The 18741-nt window shown below is 33.4% G+C and overlaps 1 protein-coding gene across 6 annotated transcripts in view; it reads left to right on the top strand.

The window, feature by feature from the left end:
• TTLL7 (tubulin tyrosine ligase like 7) overlaps positions 1 to 17990 on the top strand; it is a 145697-nt gene extending 127707 nt beyond the window's left edge. For 4 of the 6 annotated variants that reach the window (XM_045036106.1, XM_019837310.3, XM_011284903.4 and 1 more), the window contains 2 exons: positions 2273 to 2446; positions 13200 to 17990. In XM_045036106.1, the coding sequence (XP_044892041.1) occupies positions 2273 to 2446; positions 13200 to 13320 (295 nt within the window). In that variant the 3' untranslated portion in view covers positions 13321 to 17990. Of the gene's footprint in view, positions 1 to 2272; positions 2447 to 2537; positions 2741 to 12252; positions 12448 to 13199 lie in introns of all 6 variants that reach the window. The other 2 variants (XR_002161008.3, XR_002161007.3) reach the window with 2 other exon arrangements.
• Positions 17991 to 18741: the final 751 nt, after the last annotated feature.

Here is an 18741-nt window from a genome sequence, read left to right as displayed (position 1 = left end):
CTTCTTTTCAGCTTCATTATTTTCCATAATTTTTATCTTCTTTATCACTTATTTGCTTCTCTGCCTTATCCATCCTCGTTTTTATGTCTTCCACTGGGTTGGCATCTCAGTGATAACATTTTTAACTTCAGCCTGACTAGAATTTAGTTCTTTTGTCTCTGCAGAAAGAGATTCTCTGGTGTCTTCAATGCTTTTTTCAAGCCCAGCTAGTATCCTTATAATCATTGTTTTAAATTCTAGTTCAGACATTTTACTTATATCTGCACTGATTAAATCCCTGGCCATCATTTCCTTCTGTTCTTTCTTTTGAGGTGACTTTCTCCATCTTGTCATTTTGGAGGAAGAAAACAACAACAACAATAATAATAGAATGGAATAAAAGTTTAAAAATTTTTAAAAATCAAATAAAGGAAGCTAGATCCTAGGTGTATTTTGGTCTGCTAGTTAAGAGAAGCTTGATAGGAAAAAGTGAAAAGAAAAAAGAAGAGAGAAAAAAGTTAAAAATTAAAAAAATAAATAAAGTGTCCATTCTGCATCCAAGAAACAAAAGAGAAGAAAAACACAACAAAAACAGAGGCACCAACAACAAAACGAGCCAACTAACAAAAAAACCAAATGAAACTAGATCAGGTTTCCCCTAGAGCTGAAACTTTGCAGTAGTCTATGGTAGGCTAAACTCAGGGAAAGGATTTGTGCTGGGCTTCTGGGAGAGGGGTCTGCTGCTCAGATTCTCAGGCCAACTTGTCCTAATGGAGATGTGCCTGGAGGGCACAAGGGGGCCTTTGTGTAAATGGCTCTATTCTCCACTTGGAGGCACTGTTTAGCTCATTGGGGTGGATCAGTGTTGGTGGGCTAATAATGATAAATGGCTTCACCCCACTCTCTAGTCTCCAGGGAGGGAAGTTTGCACCCTCACAGATGCATGATCAGCCACCCTTCCTGGTCCACTGCTTCCATCAGCTCCCTGCCTTACCCCTGTCTGTGTCTGAGCTGTCCACCTATCAAACAGTGCCTCTCTCCAGAGTTTTATCTCAGGCACAGTTGTGTTTCAAAACCCCACACTTCAGAGACCTTTACAGTTCAGACCCTCAGTGATCTTCTGGGGGAGGATCCCACTGCCTTGTGGCTGGCTTATCCCAGGAAATGGTCATGCCACCGTGCAGTACTCAGAGTTTATGGTAAATCACAACACACAGCTGGCTCCAGGATTTGCTGGCCTCAACTGGCATCTTTCTTCCTATATCGGTGGCAGCTTGATGGTGCCCACCTTGTCTTTTACCCAGAGAGAGGTTGTATCACCTCTACCAAATGTACTCCAAACAGAGGAACCATTTCTCCCTATGGGACGTAGGGGATAGGCCAGTTGCCTGCTCCTGGGGCCCGGACAACACCAGAGTCTGATCTCTGAACCTTCAGACTCTGTGCTCAGCTGTTTAATAAAAAAACTGGCGGTATTGAAGCCCTCTCCTTCCCCCCACCTCCAGGGGTTTTGGGGAACCATTTTCTTGTGCAGTCCCCTGTGTGTGTTTTCACTCTTTCTCTCTAGCTGCTTTCAGGGGGAGTGTTTTCTTATGCAAACATAAGAGTGCTGCCCTCTCCCTGCAGCCACCTCTGTCTTTCTCCTCTCCATGAAAATAGCTCCCTCCGCTCTGCAGCACCGCACCTTTTCTCTCCCCCAGTTCACCTGTCTGCACCAAGTACCTGCCTCTGCCTTCCTCTGTATCTCAAATTATGCAGATTGTTCTGTTAATCCTCAGATCTACTTCCTAGGTGTTCAGAATGGTTTGATGTTGGTCTAGCTATGTTCAAGGGAAGAGACAAGTATAGGGTCCCCTTACTATTCCACCATTTTAACTCCTCAGATCTTGGGATTATTATTAATATAAAGGTAAAGATAACAAGGACTTTAGAAAGCTTAAAGTTTTAGAATACCTAACTTTTGAGAAATAAGCTCGATATTTTACATATACTTTAATATAGAGTAATGGAAATTTTTAGGAGGTGTTGGGAAGCCATGCTGATAGCTACCCACAGTTGGTATCAGTAAAGTCTTTAGAGACAGATAGCATATGAATTCTATGTTGTGTTTTTTAATATAAAGATTAATTTTCAAATATATATTTATTTTATACCTTTCAACCACCTGCAGTCACTTCACATGTTCTCTGAGGCCACTTCTACTTTTCCTTATTGGTTTGTTGCTAGGTAAGTGATAAAGCTGGTTGCCTTTTTTAACAGCCGCATGAGGTCATGTCTGTTTCCATGCCCACAGATCCTCTTGGGAGAGTATTTTCAGTAAAAGCCCGGAGGTGGTGACTCCTTTGCAGCTCCAGTGTTGCCAGCGCCTGGTTGAGCTTTGTAAACAGTGCCTGCTAGTGGTTTACAAGTATGCAACTGACACAAGAGGATCACTGTCAGGCCCTGGTACTGATTGGAGTAACTCCAGGTACTTGTTTACATTTCTACACCCTGTGAGTTTTATATAAAGTAATGCCACAATGCAGTTTGCAATTGAAAGTCTCTTTTCATTTATATAGCTAGAGAAAAAGCTAAAGACCAAAAATTCATACCCGCTATTATCTACAAAAGACTTTTAATCTGCACAGTCTTTGCCTTTGAAGGACCAAACAAGGACAACAGCCACAAACCTGAAGGTGACAGAAATAACCTACATGGAAATGAGATTATTTGGTTTATATACTTTTGCTTTCAAAAGCCAAGTAAAAGCATCCAAAAAATGGTAATTAACTTTTTGCTCCAATAAGGATATTTCAGATTTATCCATCAGCCTGATAAGTTGGGAAGATGCCTTTAGTTTAATTTTTGTTGTTCAGTATGCCTCCACTACTCCTTTCATCACCAAACAAATCTATGGGAGGTGAATTTTGTTAAGTTCCATTTAAAAACTGAATTTTAATAAATATTGTCCAGTTAAAATAGGTAGTTTTCCAAATCATAAAGAATAATGTTGTTTTTAAGCAGCAAAAATACACAGAGTAAAAAAGAAGTACATTTTGGGATTTTTCTGTACAATCATAGTTCCCATTAGAATTAAAGATGGATATGCGACTTCATTTTTAGTATATATACATTGAAGTACTACTCAAGATGGAAGAGAATAAACCAGGGGCGCCTGGGTGGCTCAGTCAGTTAAGCGGCCAACTTCGGCTCAGGTCATGATCTCGCGGTCCGTGGTTCAAGCCCCGCGTCGGGCTCTGTGCTGACAGCTCAGAACCTGGAGCGCATTTCAGATTCTGTGTCTCCCTCTCTCTGACCCTCCCCTGTTCATGCTCTGTCTCTCCCTGTCTCAAAAATAAATAAAACGTTAAAAAGAAAGAAAGAAAGAAAGAAAGAAAGAAAGAAAGAAAGAAAAGAGAATAAACCATGACTTTGAAAAACTAAATGATAGTCAAAAGATGATAGTATTCAACTAACAGTTGAATAGGCAATGAGGAAAATAGAACCACCATAGCTTGGATTTTCTTTTTGAAATACCTAGAAATTAATCTGTTTATTATAAAAATCACAGAGAATATAATAAAGCTAACTTTCTATAAACTGACTTACAACAGCAGAATGGCTTGGAATATATTTAACAAAAAGTATTGAAAGATGTATTTTTAATCTTTGTATTGGATTCTGACTGTTGCATTACCTTTAGAAGCTGCTTGATTAGAACAATGGTAAAGATAAAGCTAGCCATTAATATTTGAAATATGTAAATATCAAAACAATATTCTACAGTTTAATGGTTTGAAGCAAATTACTGAACTACAACTTACATTACTTTCATTGGTATTTTCATATGGTTTGAAAGAATGATGGTCATCATTGAAATATTACAATATATAAATGAAGAGGCTTCATTTTAAAGAGTGATACTCTGGAAGGACGATCAGAAAAATCTTAAGTTCCAGTCTAGGAAGCATGGTTTCAAAATCTTTAATGTCACACTTGCAATTACAGATTTTGTAACCCATTTTCTGTTGAGGGATCTTATAACTTTTGTAGACAGCCAAAAATAGAATGAGGTCATTCTGGAGGAAGAAGTTACACCTTGCAGTTGGTTCAGGCCTTTTTATTTTCTCCCTCTTTTGGTGGTCAGAAGAGATATTCTTGACTCTGGAACCTTGAGTTCCGGACTTCTGATAAATGCTCACTATAACCCAAGTATGGTGATTATAAGCATTTTGGGGGATGGATATTAGTACACACACCCTCTATTTCTGCCCAAGTTCAGAACCATTTGAGAGAGAAACGTAGGAATCAGACAGGTGATCATCAGAATGTGGCTTCATTACTGAGTAAAGCTACATTAAAGGGCATGGTATAGATTTGATCCAAGTGAGTTCTCTAAAATTGACTTTGAGAATTAAATGTACTGATCCAGTCATAAGCAGAGCTGGATAAACCCAAACCTTCCACACTACCCCATAAAGTCTAGTTCTGTTGGTGTTGGCTAAAGAACAAATAAGGATGCACCCTTTCTGCAGATAGACTAATCCAACAAGAGAAGGGGGCCAAGCCAAGCATACCTGGTTCCTTCTTTTAAACCTGAAAATCAGGGACCCCTGGGTGGCTCAGTCAATTAGACATCCAACTCTTGATTTCAGCTCAGGTCATGATCTCACAATTTGTGAGATTAAGCCCCACATCGAGCTTTGTGCTGACAGTGCAGAGCCTGCTTGGGATTCTCTGTCTCTCCCTCTCTCAACCCCTCCCTCTCTCTCTCTCTCTCAAAATAAATAAATAAACTTTAAACCTGAAAATCAGATAACTCACTTCTGGGAAAAGGTCAGAAATTTGGTGGAAATTCTTCTACTTGGAAACCACAAGGAGGGAAGAGAAATGAACCTGTCCTCCTAATATCTAGCTATTAAAACCCAAGTCAGTGTCACATTAATTTAAAAACATGTGACAACTAGCCGTATCTTCTTTCCCTTGTCAATTAAGAACCTATAGCATTTTACTTTATATGTAGAAGTCACTTAACTTATACTTATTAATGCATAGATAAATTTCATTTATTAAGTTACCTAGTAAAGTATAAATTAATATTTATAATTTAATATATACCTAATATAAATAATGTATGGGGTATACCTAAATACTTTATGAGGAGATATAAGTTTAGTTCATTTATCTATAAAATTAAAAGAGAAGAAAATAGAGATAACATAATAGAGATAACATATATATATGTTATCTCTATTTTCTTCATATATATATCTATTGTATATATATATACACACACGCACATATATATATATGTATATATTTTCTCTCTCTCTCTCTCTATCTCCAGGATACTAGAATTAAAATGTGTTTCTATATTTCATATACTGAGCTTCCATATAAGCTCATTTCACAAGGTGTTTCATGGCTAAAAACATTTTTAGTTCAAAACATTTTGAGTTCAAACTTCTGCCTTCAGTAATGAGCACTAGGTTTTTGGACAAATCTTCCTTTTAATACGAACTAGAAAAGCTAGACAAAATACCGATAACCTTTGCTTGAAGACATTGGAGAGTTAATTGGGTACATAATGAGTGCTTGTTAGTATTGAGTAGTACTTTTTTTTTTTTTAATGTTTATTTTTGAGAGAGAGAGAGAGAGAGAGAAAGTGAGGGAAGGGCAGAGAGGTGGGAGGACCGAGGATCTGAAACAGGCTCTGAGCTGAGAGCAGAGAGCTTGATGCAGGGCTCGAACTCACAAACTGTGAGATCATGACCTGAGCCAAAGTCAGACACTTAACCAGTTGAGCCATCCAGGTGCCCCAGTACTGAGTAGTACTTTTGATAGACTCATGGGCCTAAGGGAAAAAAGTAGCAGTTCAAGGTCTGCCAAAGATGGGGATACTCCTAGATTCCTAGGAGTAACAGTCATCCAGATGTTTTGCAAAGCAGAAGTTAACAGAATTACAAGGAAAAATAGATCTACAACCATAGATGGAGATCTATCTATCTATCTATATATATATATATAAATTAAAGATATAGAACATCTTAACAATATAACAGACTTAACTGTCATATATATGACTTAACTGTCATATACAGAAGTGAATCTAATAATCTCAGAATATAAAATACCAAGCACACCAGGAATTTTTACAAAAATCAATCATATAGTGGAATAACAAAACATATTTCAACAAATTTCACAAGACTTAACTCATACAGAGTTTTTTTTCAGACCCCATGCCATTAAACTAGAAAATAATAGCAAAGATTATAATTGGAATATCCATACTTTGGAAAGATAAAAAAAATTATGCTTCTAAGTAACTGATGCATCAAAGAAGATCAAAGATCTTAATGGTCATAAGAAAATATTTTGAATGGATTTATAACAAAAATACTATAATAAAAATTGCAGTATATAAAAAATCATTATTATAGGCATATTTATAGACAATTTATATAAATTGGCATTAGGCAAGAAGAAGGCACAAATTTAATGATATCAGTAACCATTTTGAAAAATGACAAAATGACATTAAGATAAACCCAAAGAATACAGAGAAAGGAGAGCAGAAATTAACAATAATGAAACAAACAATAAAGATTAACTTGGCCAAAATGTGTTTTTGAAAAGACTAGTAAAATTGATGAACAACTTGTGAGACTGATCAAGAATACAAGAGCCAGAAATAGTTAACATCAAGAACAAAAATGGAGACATTACTACAGATCCTACAAACATTGAAAATTTTGTAAGAAAACAGAAACAATTTCATGCCAATAAATTTGGTAATTGAGATTAGGTTAACAAATTCCTGGAAAAAGACATATGTATTACCAAAAGTGACACAACTTCTTGTTAGGAAGTCTTATATAGAAATTATTAAATAGTCTTGACTATTGAAGAAATTGAATCAGTAATTAAAAACCCTCTCAAAGGTAACTCTAGATTCATAGGTTTTCACTATCCAATTCTATTAAGCCCATCTAGAGAACAGACAAGGAGGGAACATTCTCCAACTTGTTTTATGAGGCCACCATACATTTGATACTAAAACCTAACCAGGACATTATGGCAAAGGATAGTAACAGCTCAATCTTATTCCAAGTAGATGCAAAAGTCTTAAATGAAATATTAGCAAAAAGAACCCAGAAACTTTAAATCGGATAATGTATCATGACCAACTTCTGTTTATTGCTTCAATTTAAGGGTGCAATAACAGTAAAAAGTGGTCAATGTAATTTTTATAGGATAAAAGATCATTTTAAAAGATACATATACATTACTTGATAGAATTCAGGGTACATGTTTTTTTAAAAATGCAAACTAGAAACAAAAAGGAAATTCTTTAATTTAATGAAGAATAACTACAAAAAACCTACAACCAACATGCCTAATGATGAAATGTTGAAGGATTTCCTTATGAGATTAGGAACAAGACAAGATTGCCTGTTATTACCACTTCTATTTATTACTGTACTAGAGGTCCTAGCTGGTTCAATGAGGCAAGCAAAAGAAATAAAAGGCACTAAAGTAAAACTCAATGCTAGTGGATATGATTATTTCATAGAAATCTAAATAAATCTACAGATGGGGCGCCTGGGTGGCACAGTCGGTTAAGCGTCCGACTTCAGCCAGGTCACGATCTCGCGGCCCGTGAGTTCGAGCCCCGCGTCAGACTCTGGGCTGATGGCTCAGAGCCTGGAGCCTGTTTCCGATTCTGTGTCTCCCTCTCTCTCTGCCCCTCCCCCGTTCATGCTCTGTCTCTCTCTGTCCCAAAAATAAATAAATGTTGAAAAATTTAAAAAAAAAATAAAAATAAAAAAATAAATCTACAGATAAATTATTAAGTAAATTTAATAGTTTTAATGAAATCAAGGTCAAGAAAATCAATTGTATTTTTTCTATATAAACAGCTCAAATATGAAATTTTAGATACGATATTATTTTCAGTAGCATCAAAGAATAGTTAATACTTAGGAATAAATGTAACAAAAATGTGTAAGACTTTTAGGTAGGAAAATGTAAACTCTAGAAAGATATACCTTGTTCATCATTGGAATCAATATCATCAAATGTCACATCTCACATAGATCTGAACATCTCTAAATTCAGTGTAATCATAGTATAAATTCCAACAAATTATTTTTTTGGGGGGGGCACAGTATTTGACCAAAGCTTATTCTAACATTTATATAGAAAAGCAAAGGGCCAAGAATAGTTAGGACACTCTTGAAATAGAAAAATAAAATGGTAAGGTTTATTAACTGTAGTGTACTAAGACTTTTAATAAGTTAAAGTAATTTAATTTAATAGTGTAATATTGCCAAATAGATAAATAGACCGCCGGAAGCATTCAGAAAGTCATAAGTAGACCCAGGCATATATAGAGACTTGATTTATGAGAAAGGGAGGTACATTTGATTTATGACAAATGGGAAAAAAGAAATTTGTTTTAAAAAATAGTGTGGAGGCAATTAGGTTTCTAAATAGTAATAAAAAAAGGAAACTTGAACTTACTGATACCATGTACAAAAATCATTTCCAGTGAATTGACTATACATATGTGAAAGGCAAAACCAAAGATTACGCAGATAATATAGTAAAATATTTTCATGACTTTGAGGTATGCAAAGATTATAAAAAATAGGACCAAAAGTGCACATCATAAATGAAAAAATGGATTTTGCTACATTAAAATTAAGAATATGTGTTCATTAGAATATATCCTAAGAGGGTTAAAAAACAAGCCACTGAATGGAAGAAGGTATTTGCAGCCTGCATAACCTGTGTAAGATTTTTAGAAAAATCTTACAAACTTCTAAGAAAAATCAGAACAGTCTATAAAAAAATGGGGAAGATACTGGAAAGGAGGGAGGGTGCTATAGTATAGGGTTCTGGAATGTTAGGAATATTCAGTTATTTAACCTGGGTATCAATTTTACAAGTAATCACTTTATAATATTCATTAAGCTAGACGTTTATGTTTTATACATTTTCAGATGTGTACTATACAATTGAGTTAAAGACATGGTACCATTATGGCCCTAGGCCAAGATAGCTTAAACATCTATCTCAGAACAGGGGTAGCCTTGCCTAGTGAGGCTGATTTCATAACACATAAATAATATTTCACCTTTGTGCACTATTTCTTTGGCTCTATACTCTATTAAACAGGCATGGCAGAATCTATTGGACTCTTCAGAAGAGAAAACTGAAAACTGAGGCTCTTGGAGGTTAAATAGCTTATCTAAATCCACATTGCTAGCAATGGCAGAAGTGGGACTAGAGCTTCCCCCACCCCGTACCCCAAATCAAAATTAAAACAATGGGACAATCCACACTCATTAGGATGGCTGTTATCCCCAAAATGCAAAATAATAAGTGTTGGTGAGGATATTTAGAAGTTGGAACCCTCATGCATTGCTATCTCAGAATGTGAAATGATGTGGCTGCTATGGAAAACAATTTGGTAATTGACCAAAAAGTTAAATATAGAATTGCTGTATGACCCAGCAATTTCACTCCTCGGTATAAACCCAAAAGAATTGAAAACAAGTACGCAAACAGATGCTTGTACAGCAATATTTACAGCAACATTATTCACAATAGCCAAAAGGTGGAAACAACTTAGGTGTCCACCAACAGATGAATGGATAACACCATGTGATATATACATACAGTGGAATATTATTCAAATAGTCTATATAAAAGAATAAAATTGTGACTCATGCTACAACATGGACAAACCTTGAAAGCATGCTAATTAAATAAGCAGACACAAAAGGACAAGTATAGTATGATTTCACTTAGATAAGGTATCTAGAAAATATCTAGACAAATTCATAGAGACAGTAGAATAGAGGTTACCACGGAATGGGAGGAGGAGGAAATGGGGATTTCGTGTTTAAGGGCAAGGAGTTTCTGTTTGGGATGAAAACATTTGGAACTATATCGCGGTGATGGTTACACAACCATTGTGAATGTATTTAATGCACTGATTTGTACACTTAAAAATGATAAAACTAGTAAGTTCCATGTTATATATCTTTTACCACAATAGAAAAAAAATTAAACACAAGAAAAATATTATGATGAGCTTCATTTACCTTTGTTCCCCAAACTAGAAGCTGAGTTTATTTTGGGGTCTGAGGGGCCCTGATCTTACTTTAGGACAATCTTGGAAGGTGGGTGTAGCTTAAGTTTTCAAGGCTAATTCCCTACCAGTCTTGTAATGCTCACATTCCAGAGATCCTCCGTGGTCAGCAATAAGTTGGCATTGACAGGCCAACCAATTCTACGTCAAGTAGAAATTAGACAAATACATGTTTTATGTCTATGTGATGGATATGTGAGGTTGTGCACACCTAGCCTCAGAGATGAGAAGTGAGGGTATAAGTGTGAGGTATTTTTCCTTGGTATCTACAAATTAGCCATTTTTGTACATCAAGAGTAAGCTAGAGTAAAGGTAGAACTAAACTTTTCACATTTTTTTGGTGCTTTAACACAAAATCTTTAGATAGATATATATAGGGTATAAATGTACTTCCCAGAGATCTTCTTCTTGCTAAAAATGATCAAATTGTATTATTTAATATGATTGCAAAGAACATTTCAAAAATAATCTTTGATGTTCAGCTAGTGTGGAATCTCCCAAGAGATATTAATGGAGATTTTAAGGCATATAATCCATTGTGTTTCCCTGTTATGCTTTAAAATATCCCACAGCACTTGCTTTAGGGAAACAAAGTGTTTCTTTCAATGCAATTTCATATGCTTTTTTTAGTTCATACTGAACTTTTTTCCTCAGAAAATTTTCATTTTAGCTTTTTCTGCCTCTATTAAAAAGTTTAGGTTTGTGGATGTATAATTTTTTTCTACTTTCTAGGTTATTTTACACTTCATAGTTTTGAAAAACTGAGTATAATCATTGTATCCATTGGTTTTAAAATTGAGATTCACACAGAAAAATAGTCATATAATACAGTAGCTAGGAGCACTGATTCTGGAGTTGGTGCACATGGATTTGAATCTGAGCTCTGCCATTTACTGGCTGTCTAACTGTGTGCAAGACATTTGACCCCCATATGTTTTAGTGTATTCATGTGTAAAATGAAGCATACAATAATATCTACTGTATAGAATTGTTCTGAGAAGTAAATGAGTTAATATTTGCAAAGCAATTGGAATAGTGGTGAGCACACAGAAAACACTAAATGTTACATAGGTTAAATAAAATAGTATAGCTACCCCTGGACTTCGTGTTCTTATTTTATTTTATTTTTTTTCATCTGCGGAATGGAGATCTTTAACTCAAACAGATATGTGGATGTTATTGTAATGTCAGTAGTAACTATTGCTCAGAAATTCTTCAAAAGGAAGTTGGTAGAAGTTATTGTTTACTCTGAAAATTATCAATATAATCAGGATGCATTTTCAGTAGAAGAATAACTCTCAACCAATACAAAGTAGTGGGTTTTGGTCAAACACCTTATTTTCTTTTGCACCTCTGCCTTAGATAGGAAGGGAGTCTTTTCATGACAGAAGACATCAGATTAATCATCATGATTCCACTAGCTCTTGACATAGTAATTAATCCATATAAATTACCCAAGTGATATTAAGAAAATAATTTATATAATCTGTGATGTGAGAAATCAATTGTTTCATTATTCATCACCCATTGTGCAATTTTGATTTAATTTGGTTTGTTGTATTATTTTACTGCTCTATTAACTTAATGATTTGAGCAATTATTTATAGTTTGTGGTACTAGGTAATAGATTTAGAGGATATTATTAGATAATTCATGATAAAGTGATGTTTATGAATATTATAGAGAATTCTTCCATTTTAATTTGAATGCTGTATGCAACTTGATCATAATGAATTCATATTCTTCTATAAAATTCATATAATACAACTATAAGTGTAATTTTCTGTTGACATAGAGGTATAGTAATTATCAACATTATTTAATGTAGAATAGGTAGCTAATTGTACTCTTGGCTGTCAGTTTCTTTGTGTATCTCTGGAAGTGTGATACCGTTGCTGTTCTAAAGTCAAGTGAAAAAAATAAATGAGTTGATGCTCTACCATTGTTTATTTTTTCAAAAATTTCAAACCTCCTTCTATTGCTGACTATAGTTTTGGAAATTCCTCATAGATGTCTTTGTCCTGACTTTATACCATGTCCTTCTCATCATTACCAAGACTTATACTTTTAATAGCTATGTTTATGTGCATTTGCTCATGTGGATTTCCTTGTGGATTTCCATTTTTCTCTAGATATATAGATTGGAGTGGCCTAATGCTAATCAAAGTTTTTCCAGAGAGAAACAAATTATACAGGTGCACATTCTTGTTTACAATTCCTTATTCTCAAATCTCTGAAAACTAAAAAGGAAGAGTAACCTTTTTATTGGCAAATCTGACCTGACCTGAATTGACATGAAGTTATTTATTGTTTTCATCCTGTTTATTGTAAGTATGCATACATTTAAATACAGAAATATTAATGATTTGATTTCAGGATGCTGTCCCAAGCCCCCATGGAGATATTATATCATATATAGTATATACACTATATTGTTCTAAAATCTGGATAATTCACGTATTTTCAAATACGTTTGGCTGCAAGGATTGCATGTAACCTGTAATCATGATTGTTTTTGGTGTTCTGTTACTGTAAGAACTATGTGGTCTAGGAATATAAATTTTATAGTTATGAATTTTAATCTTTAATTTTTCTCTTAGATTACCTTAGTCCTAATATATTGATGAAATGTTTTTAAATTATAACTAGTGGTTCCAACATCCTTGAGACAAACAATTATTAGTAATGTGGCTAGCCAAATTCTCATATCACATACTTTTAAGAAATATTTGACTGGTTTCACACATTATTTATAGAGATTAACAATGAATTCCAAATTAACATGAGCCATGCAAATAGTTTCCTAGCATGTGAGTATAATGGCCCTATATGGGATGTCTTAGGACACTGAGATCGTCATATATTGCATCTATAGGCAGCTCTTTAGGTAAGGCTTTTATGAGCACCTTCCCACCTCCCCACCTCAGTCTGGGAGAGGGCATTTTTTATGTTGAATGCATTGTTGTTATAGTATTGTTTTTCATGTAGGATATATAAAGTATTAACCAAGAACATTTTAGTGAGACACGTTCATATTAACTTGTTTGTGAAAGTATAACTTTTTAACTGTCATTTATAGGTATTTGTTACCAGGAAGTACACAATTCTTCATGAGAACACCAACCTACACCTTGAAATACAGTTCACCTGGAATGACTCGCTCCAATGTTTTGTTTACGTCCCGATATGGCCATTTGTGAAACAGAAAGGAAGATCACCATGGATTATGCATAATAGCAATTCATTTTTTCCCTCCAATTTAAACATGCAAAGAAAGTGACCATTAAGTGCTGTTTTATGTATATATGACATATATGTGTGAAAATATATACACATGTGCACTCAAATAATACATATATATTTATTATAATATATGAAAGAAGAATTAGCAGAAAACTGGATATAAGACTTAACCTTTCTGGAAATGTAATAAACCATGCTAAAATTGTTTACACAAATATGTGAATGTCTAGAATTTGCTAGGTTTATAATTAATACGTTCCTACTAGAAATGTTATTTTTGCTGCAGAATATATAAAACAGAATTGATCTTGAAGATCCCATTTCAGTGTTAAATTATTTTCTAGACAACACATCTTTTGACTTGAAAAAGCATTAATAGTATAATACCTTATTAATTCTCTTATATATAGTAGCCATTTAAAATGAGAAACAAAGCTAGAAGCCTGGTGTTGCTTGATGATAGGATTAAATATAAGACGGGTTTATCATTACTACAGCACACTGCAAACTACTATAAAAATTCCAACCTGAAATTCCCCACATTTTTATTTCTCCATATGAAAATTTAGCTACTGGTGATGATGTACATTTTCAGTTAGGATCTAGTGAGATCATATAATGATCTAAAATGGAAGACAATCCAGTGGGTTAAAGTAAACAAAACATAAACTAGCTTTCATTTTTCATGTTTCATTGGGAGTCACATAAAGGAACAGAAAATGATGGTAATAACAAAATCTTTCCATCTGATTTTTGTATCTCATATCACTCACTTTTATTTGGAAAGTATATCTCCAATGGGTACATATGGTTAAATACAATTTCTTCTGTTCTTCAGAAGTAGAAGAGTTGACATTTCAAACTCATTTTGGAGTTATAGGGTAATGTGTCACACTTAAAAGTCTCTCAATGTTGAGACCAACTAACATTGCAAAGTCTAATAAAGAGTTTCACATTGTACCATAGAAAATAATCTAAATTATTGCAAATGGAAGATTTGAATTACTAAATATTATTAGTCATGGATGTACCCTTGAGAATTTTCAAAAATCAAAATAGAGTATGAAGTTTTCTTCATGTGTAAAGTTATTCTGCATGAATTTCTTAGCAGTTTACTTCCTTTTCTTGCTTACAGTTTCAAAAACGACGGATGAGCATTCAGTTTTCCATAAAAATATCAACACAGCAGTATCATTGACATGGAAGTCCTTAGAAATTGTGATATTCATCTTTTAGAAGTTTGTTTAAACTTCTCCCAACGGTCTTATTTTCTCACAGATGCTAGTTATTGGCAAAATGTAGGAAAGTTTTACCTTTTACTATCCTAGAAACTGTTTTCAGTAAATCAAGAAATGGCCCCAAAGCAGGAGAACTTAAGAGAGGCAAACTGTCCGGTTTTAATTTACAAATTGGATAATTAGCAACCTGAAGTTGTAAGTTAGATACATTTTGCTTTTAGAGCCATATTCTGAGGCTGTGATAGGCTAAAATAGGTTTTTCCTTAAATTATCGCTACTTGATTCTTTATGACTACCTAACATCCATAGTCCAATAGATACTTTTCCTTGCTAGATGCATCCCAAAGAAGAATTTATTATTATCTTTGTGGAAAAAGAGGATGAGGATGTCAGGATAAAGGAAGTTACATTTTAACTCTGAGTATTTGTGACTCCACTTTGTGAATTACTAAATTCATTGCAGATTTCTTAGAATTAATAATGTAAAAATTGGGATATTACAAAATCATTTTAAGAGTGATCAGCAAGTGGGTCTTTTCATGAAGTATTTTTTTAAATGACCTTTCATTTAAATTCATGATTTCTCCATGAATGAGACATAATTTCAAGTGTCTGGTATATGATATCAACCCAGTTTGTTGGTCACTCACTTGCATTAATTTAAATCAAAATGGTTATTTCTTATGCTAGAGTGGGTGCTTTGGAACTTCTGTCCTCAGTGATAGAAGACGAAAATTTTTATTTAAAACAAAAAAGAAGAATGTTTAACATGGGGATGAACCCTCTCCCCCTAGAAAACACACACACACACACACACACACACACACACACACACAATTTAAAAACCAAAAATAAGTTAAAATGTGTGAAACTACCCAATGAACAAATTTCACTTCTCTAGCTACTTAGAGCTGGCTTTTTTTGAACACCAGAATTTTATTGCTCACATTTGCATATTTATACTGATCTAGTTTGATGTGATAAAGTTGTGAATAAAAGCCATGTGCTCATTATTTATATATGCTACCTGGTATGCTGTGGACTATGGTTGCTATAGTGCTTATTCCCTAATGAGAAACTAAGAAGAGAAGATACACTAGTAAACCATGAAAGTCTCTAGCGGCCACGGAAATGTTTTAGAGGTATAAAATATTCCTTAGTTTTTATTATAAATTTTTTATTCATAGGGTTAAAACATATTAATATAAGTGATAGTACGGGTCTGATTCTCTCTCTCTCTCTTTTCCAGGAGAGAAAATAACTTTATTTGAAAAACTCCAGAAGTTATTCAATATTCACAGGAGTTTTTAATAGGGAATTTGGGTTACTTAAGTTGAAAGTGTATTTTCATTCTGTTAGAGAAAACATATCTCTACTCATTCTGTTAATCTAAGATCAGAATGCTTTCCAGAACCGTATACGATTGCAATGATTTCCAGAATTATATAAAAAGCAATCTTTATTTTAAATCATCATCTATGAATATGGTATGAGATTACAGATTTGTTTTCACTTTAATTATCAAGCATTGTAATTAATTAGCATTTGCTTTATGTAATCCAACTATTGTGATTCATATTTTTATTTATTTTTATTAGCAACAAATTTTATTTTACTAGCATTTCATTTACCTTGTGTGTATGAAAATGAAGCTATAACAGGATCAAATATGGAAATAACCTCTGCCAGATGCAAAGACTTATACATATTTTTTCCATATGTCTAAATTAGGTCTAACTACACAAAAATTGCCTACTAATTTCTCCTCCCTAAAACTAAAATGAGCCAAACTCAGACAGAAACAAACAAAAAAACACTCAATTTTCTTTTCATGTAGTATTTACAAACAACTAGATGATAGTGGCTTGTAAACATCAAGGATTTCATTCTAATTCTCTTTTTAATTTGGAAAGCATATGATTATAGAATTTCAAGTTGGAAGTTATCTAACTTGAAATTTCACATTGTAATATAAATTAATCCAAGTGCTTTTGTCTTTAGCATGTCAAAGCCATTATGTAAAATTCTTTTTAAATCTAAACATACACATTATTTGACCTTTTCAGTGTAACAAAAATTGATAGTTGCATAAACTCTATTATTTCTAGGTTTCTATAAAGCACTGATTCATTTTTAAAAGGGTATTCTTTAAAAATAATAGCAAATACCTCGAGAAGAGTGACAGAAAATACCTTCCTTTTCTTTTCTGTAATGCTAATTTACATTTCAAATCTTAGCTTACCTAGTTTTAAGGGCTAAGCAATAAAAAGTGTAACTTCAAATAGTTGTGTTGCTGTGACTTAATTTTTGAAAATTGGCTTTGCTCTTTAAATTGAGAAATTTATGTTTTCAAGTTCTGAATTAGTTATCTAAATATTTTGGGTTAATAGTACTTACAAATAAATTAAAAAATTAGAAATATATTCATGATGAAAATTTTATTTCTTACACTGCTTTTTATTTCTTCCTTTTTTCTTTGCTTCTCCTCGTCTTCTTCACTTTAAGCTCCTTTTGAAGTTTTGACCTTTGCGTGGAGAAGGTCAAGAAAAGATATCTGCTGCCTTTTAAATATTGGTTTTCCTTGTATTTTATGGTGGTGTATTTTTGCCTCAGCAACAGTAAAACTTAGATAAAATGTGTTTAGATCAAGTTCTATTCATCTGCTATTTTTAAGAACCGAGTTTCTACACCTAGAAAGCATGGATTGTCTAGACCATTTGAACCAAGATGTATGGATACAAAGAATAACCTTGCAACCAAAAAGTAGTATATTAAAACTTATTGCACTCTTTGAGATCGTTGCCCTTTTTTGGTGATTTCTCGCCATGTCATAAATGGGTGTATGGTATATTGAAGGAAAATGATTCGGGTAACACATTTTGTATTAACTGGGCTGTATTATCTAAGAAGGGCTACATAAAACTTTTATTTTATCCATCCCTACTAACTTGAAAACTGTTGGTAAAATCATTATTCAACAGACTAATATTTTTTAAATAAGTAAGAAGGCTTACTTTACAAAAGTAATCAGATAATGCTCTTATTTTTCTTTCAAAGGCTAACAATGGCAGTTCTTGGTCCTGAACTGGTTGGTTCATCCAATTAATACTGTACACGCTACAATATCAAATATTAATAGATTTGCTGAAGATTCTGGGTTTCAAGAATAGCTTGAAAGCAATACATTTTGCTACCATGAATCATGACTCAAATTATCCCCCATGTGCTTTACTACCTGTGTATGAATGCAAATGTTGTTACAGAAAATATGCTTGAAATGTCAACACAATGTGCAATTACTATTGCATTGTCATGCTTTAGCATGTGATATCTGTATGGTGAAGTTATTTCAATTACTATAATAAAAAATGTTTAACATAAGAAAGCTACAACATGTCATCAAATGGTTATTTCTGTTTTACACATACACACTGTGTTTTTAGTAGTGGAGGAGACTGGTCAATTAAGCTTTCAGGTGATGAAATATATTTTCACAGTAATTTTCTTCTGCTGTGTAGACAGCAATAGCACTATGGGGATAACTTTACCTTCTATTAAAGTCAGGTCGAGTAAACAAAATTGGTGTCAGTTCTTTTCCTAGTTAGTTGAAAGGCAAACCTTTCTAAAATTTAGAAATATTTTCATATGTCTCTAGTATCATTCCTTATAACAAAGTATTACTAATCTGAATAGAATTATATTAGCATCTTAGTTATGAAGTTTATTTTTCTTAAGACTTTATCATTTTGTCATCATTAAAACATCATACTAAGCCTCAGTGAGAAGCATATCCTAGTCTCATCGCCATTCATACCATTGTTCTTTAACGTGATTATACAGAAAGAAGTTTAGAATATTTTTCCTTTAAAGAAAGGAAGCACTTCGGTTAAAAATCCTGTCACGTGATAGGAACTTGAATGCATGAATGCCTTCGTTTTTGGAATTGACGATAACATGGTATAAATATTGGCTTAAAAATGGTTTTAAAAATTTTAAATTATTTTCATAATGTTAAAGTATTCCATGAATGCCTTAAAAGTTAATTTTTTGACTTTTTTTTCAGTGACAGGTAAAGATGAGGCTAGTGTGGGTAGTTTGGTATCTCCTTATTTTATCAAATAATTTGTAAGATATATGTAT

The sequence above is a fragment of the Felis catus genome, chromosome C1 (genome assembly GCF_018350175.1).
Source record: "Felis catus isolate Fca126 chromosome C1, F.catus_Fca126_mat1.0, whole genome shotgun sequence".
In the NCBI taxonomy this organism is placed as follows: domain Eukaryota; kingdom Metazoa; phylum Chordata; class Mammalia; order Carnivora; family Felidae; genus Felis; species Felis catus.
Note: the sequence above shows the minus strand (reverse complement) of the source record. Positions and strands in the feature narration are given on the sequence as shown.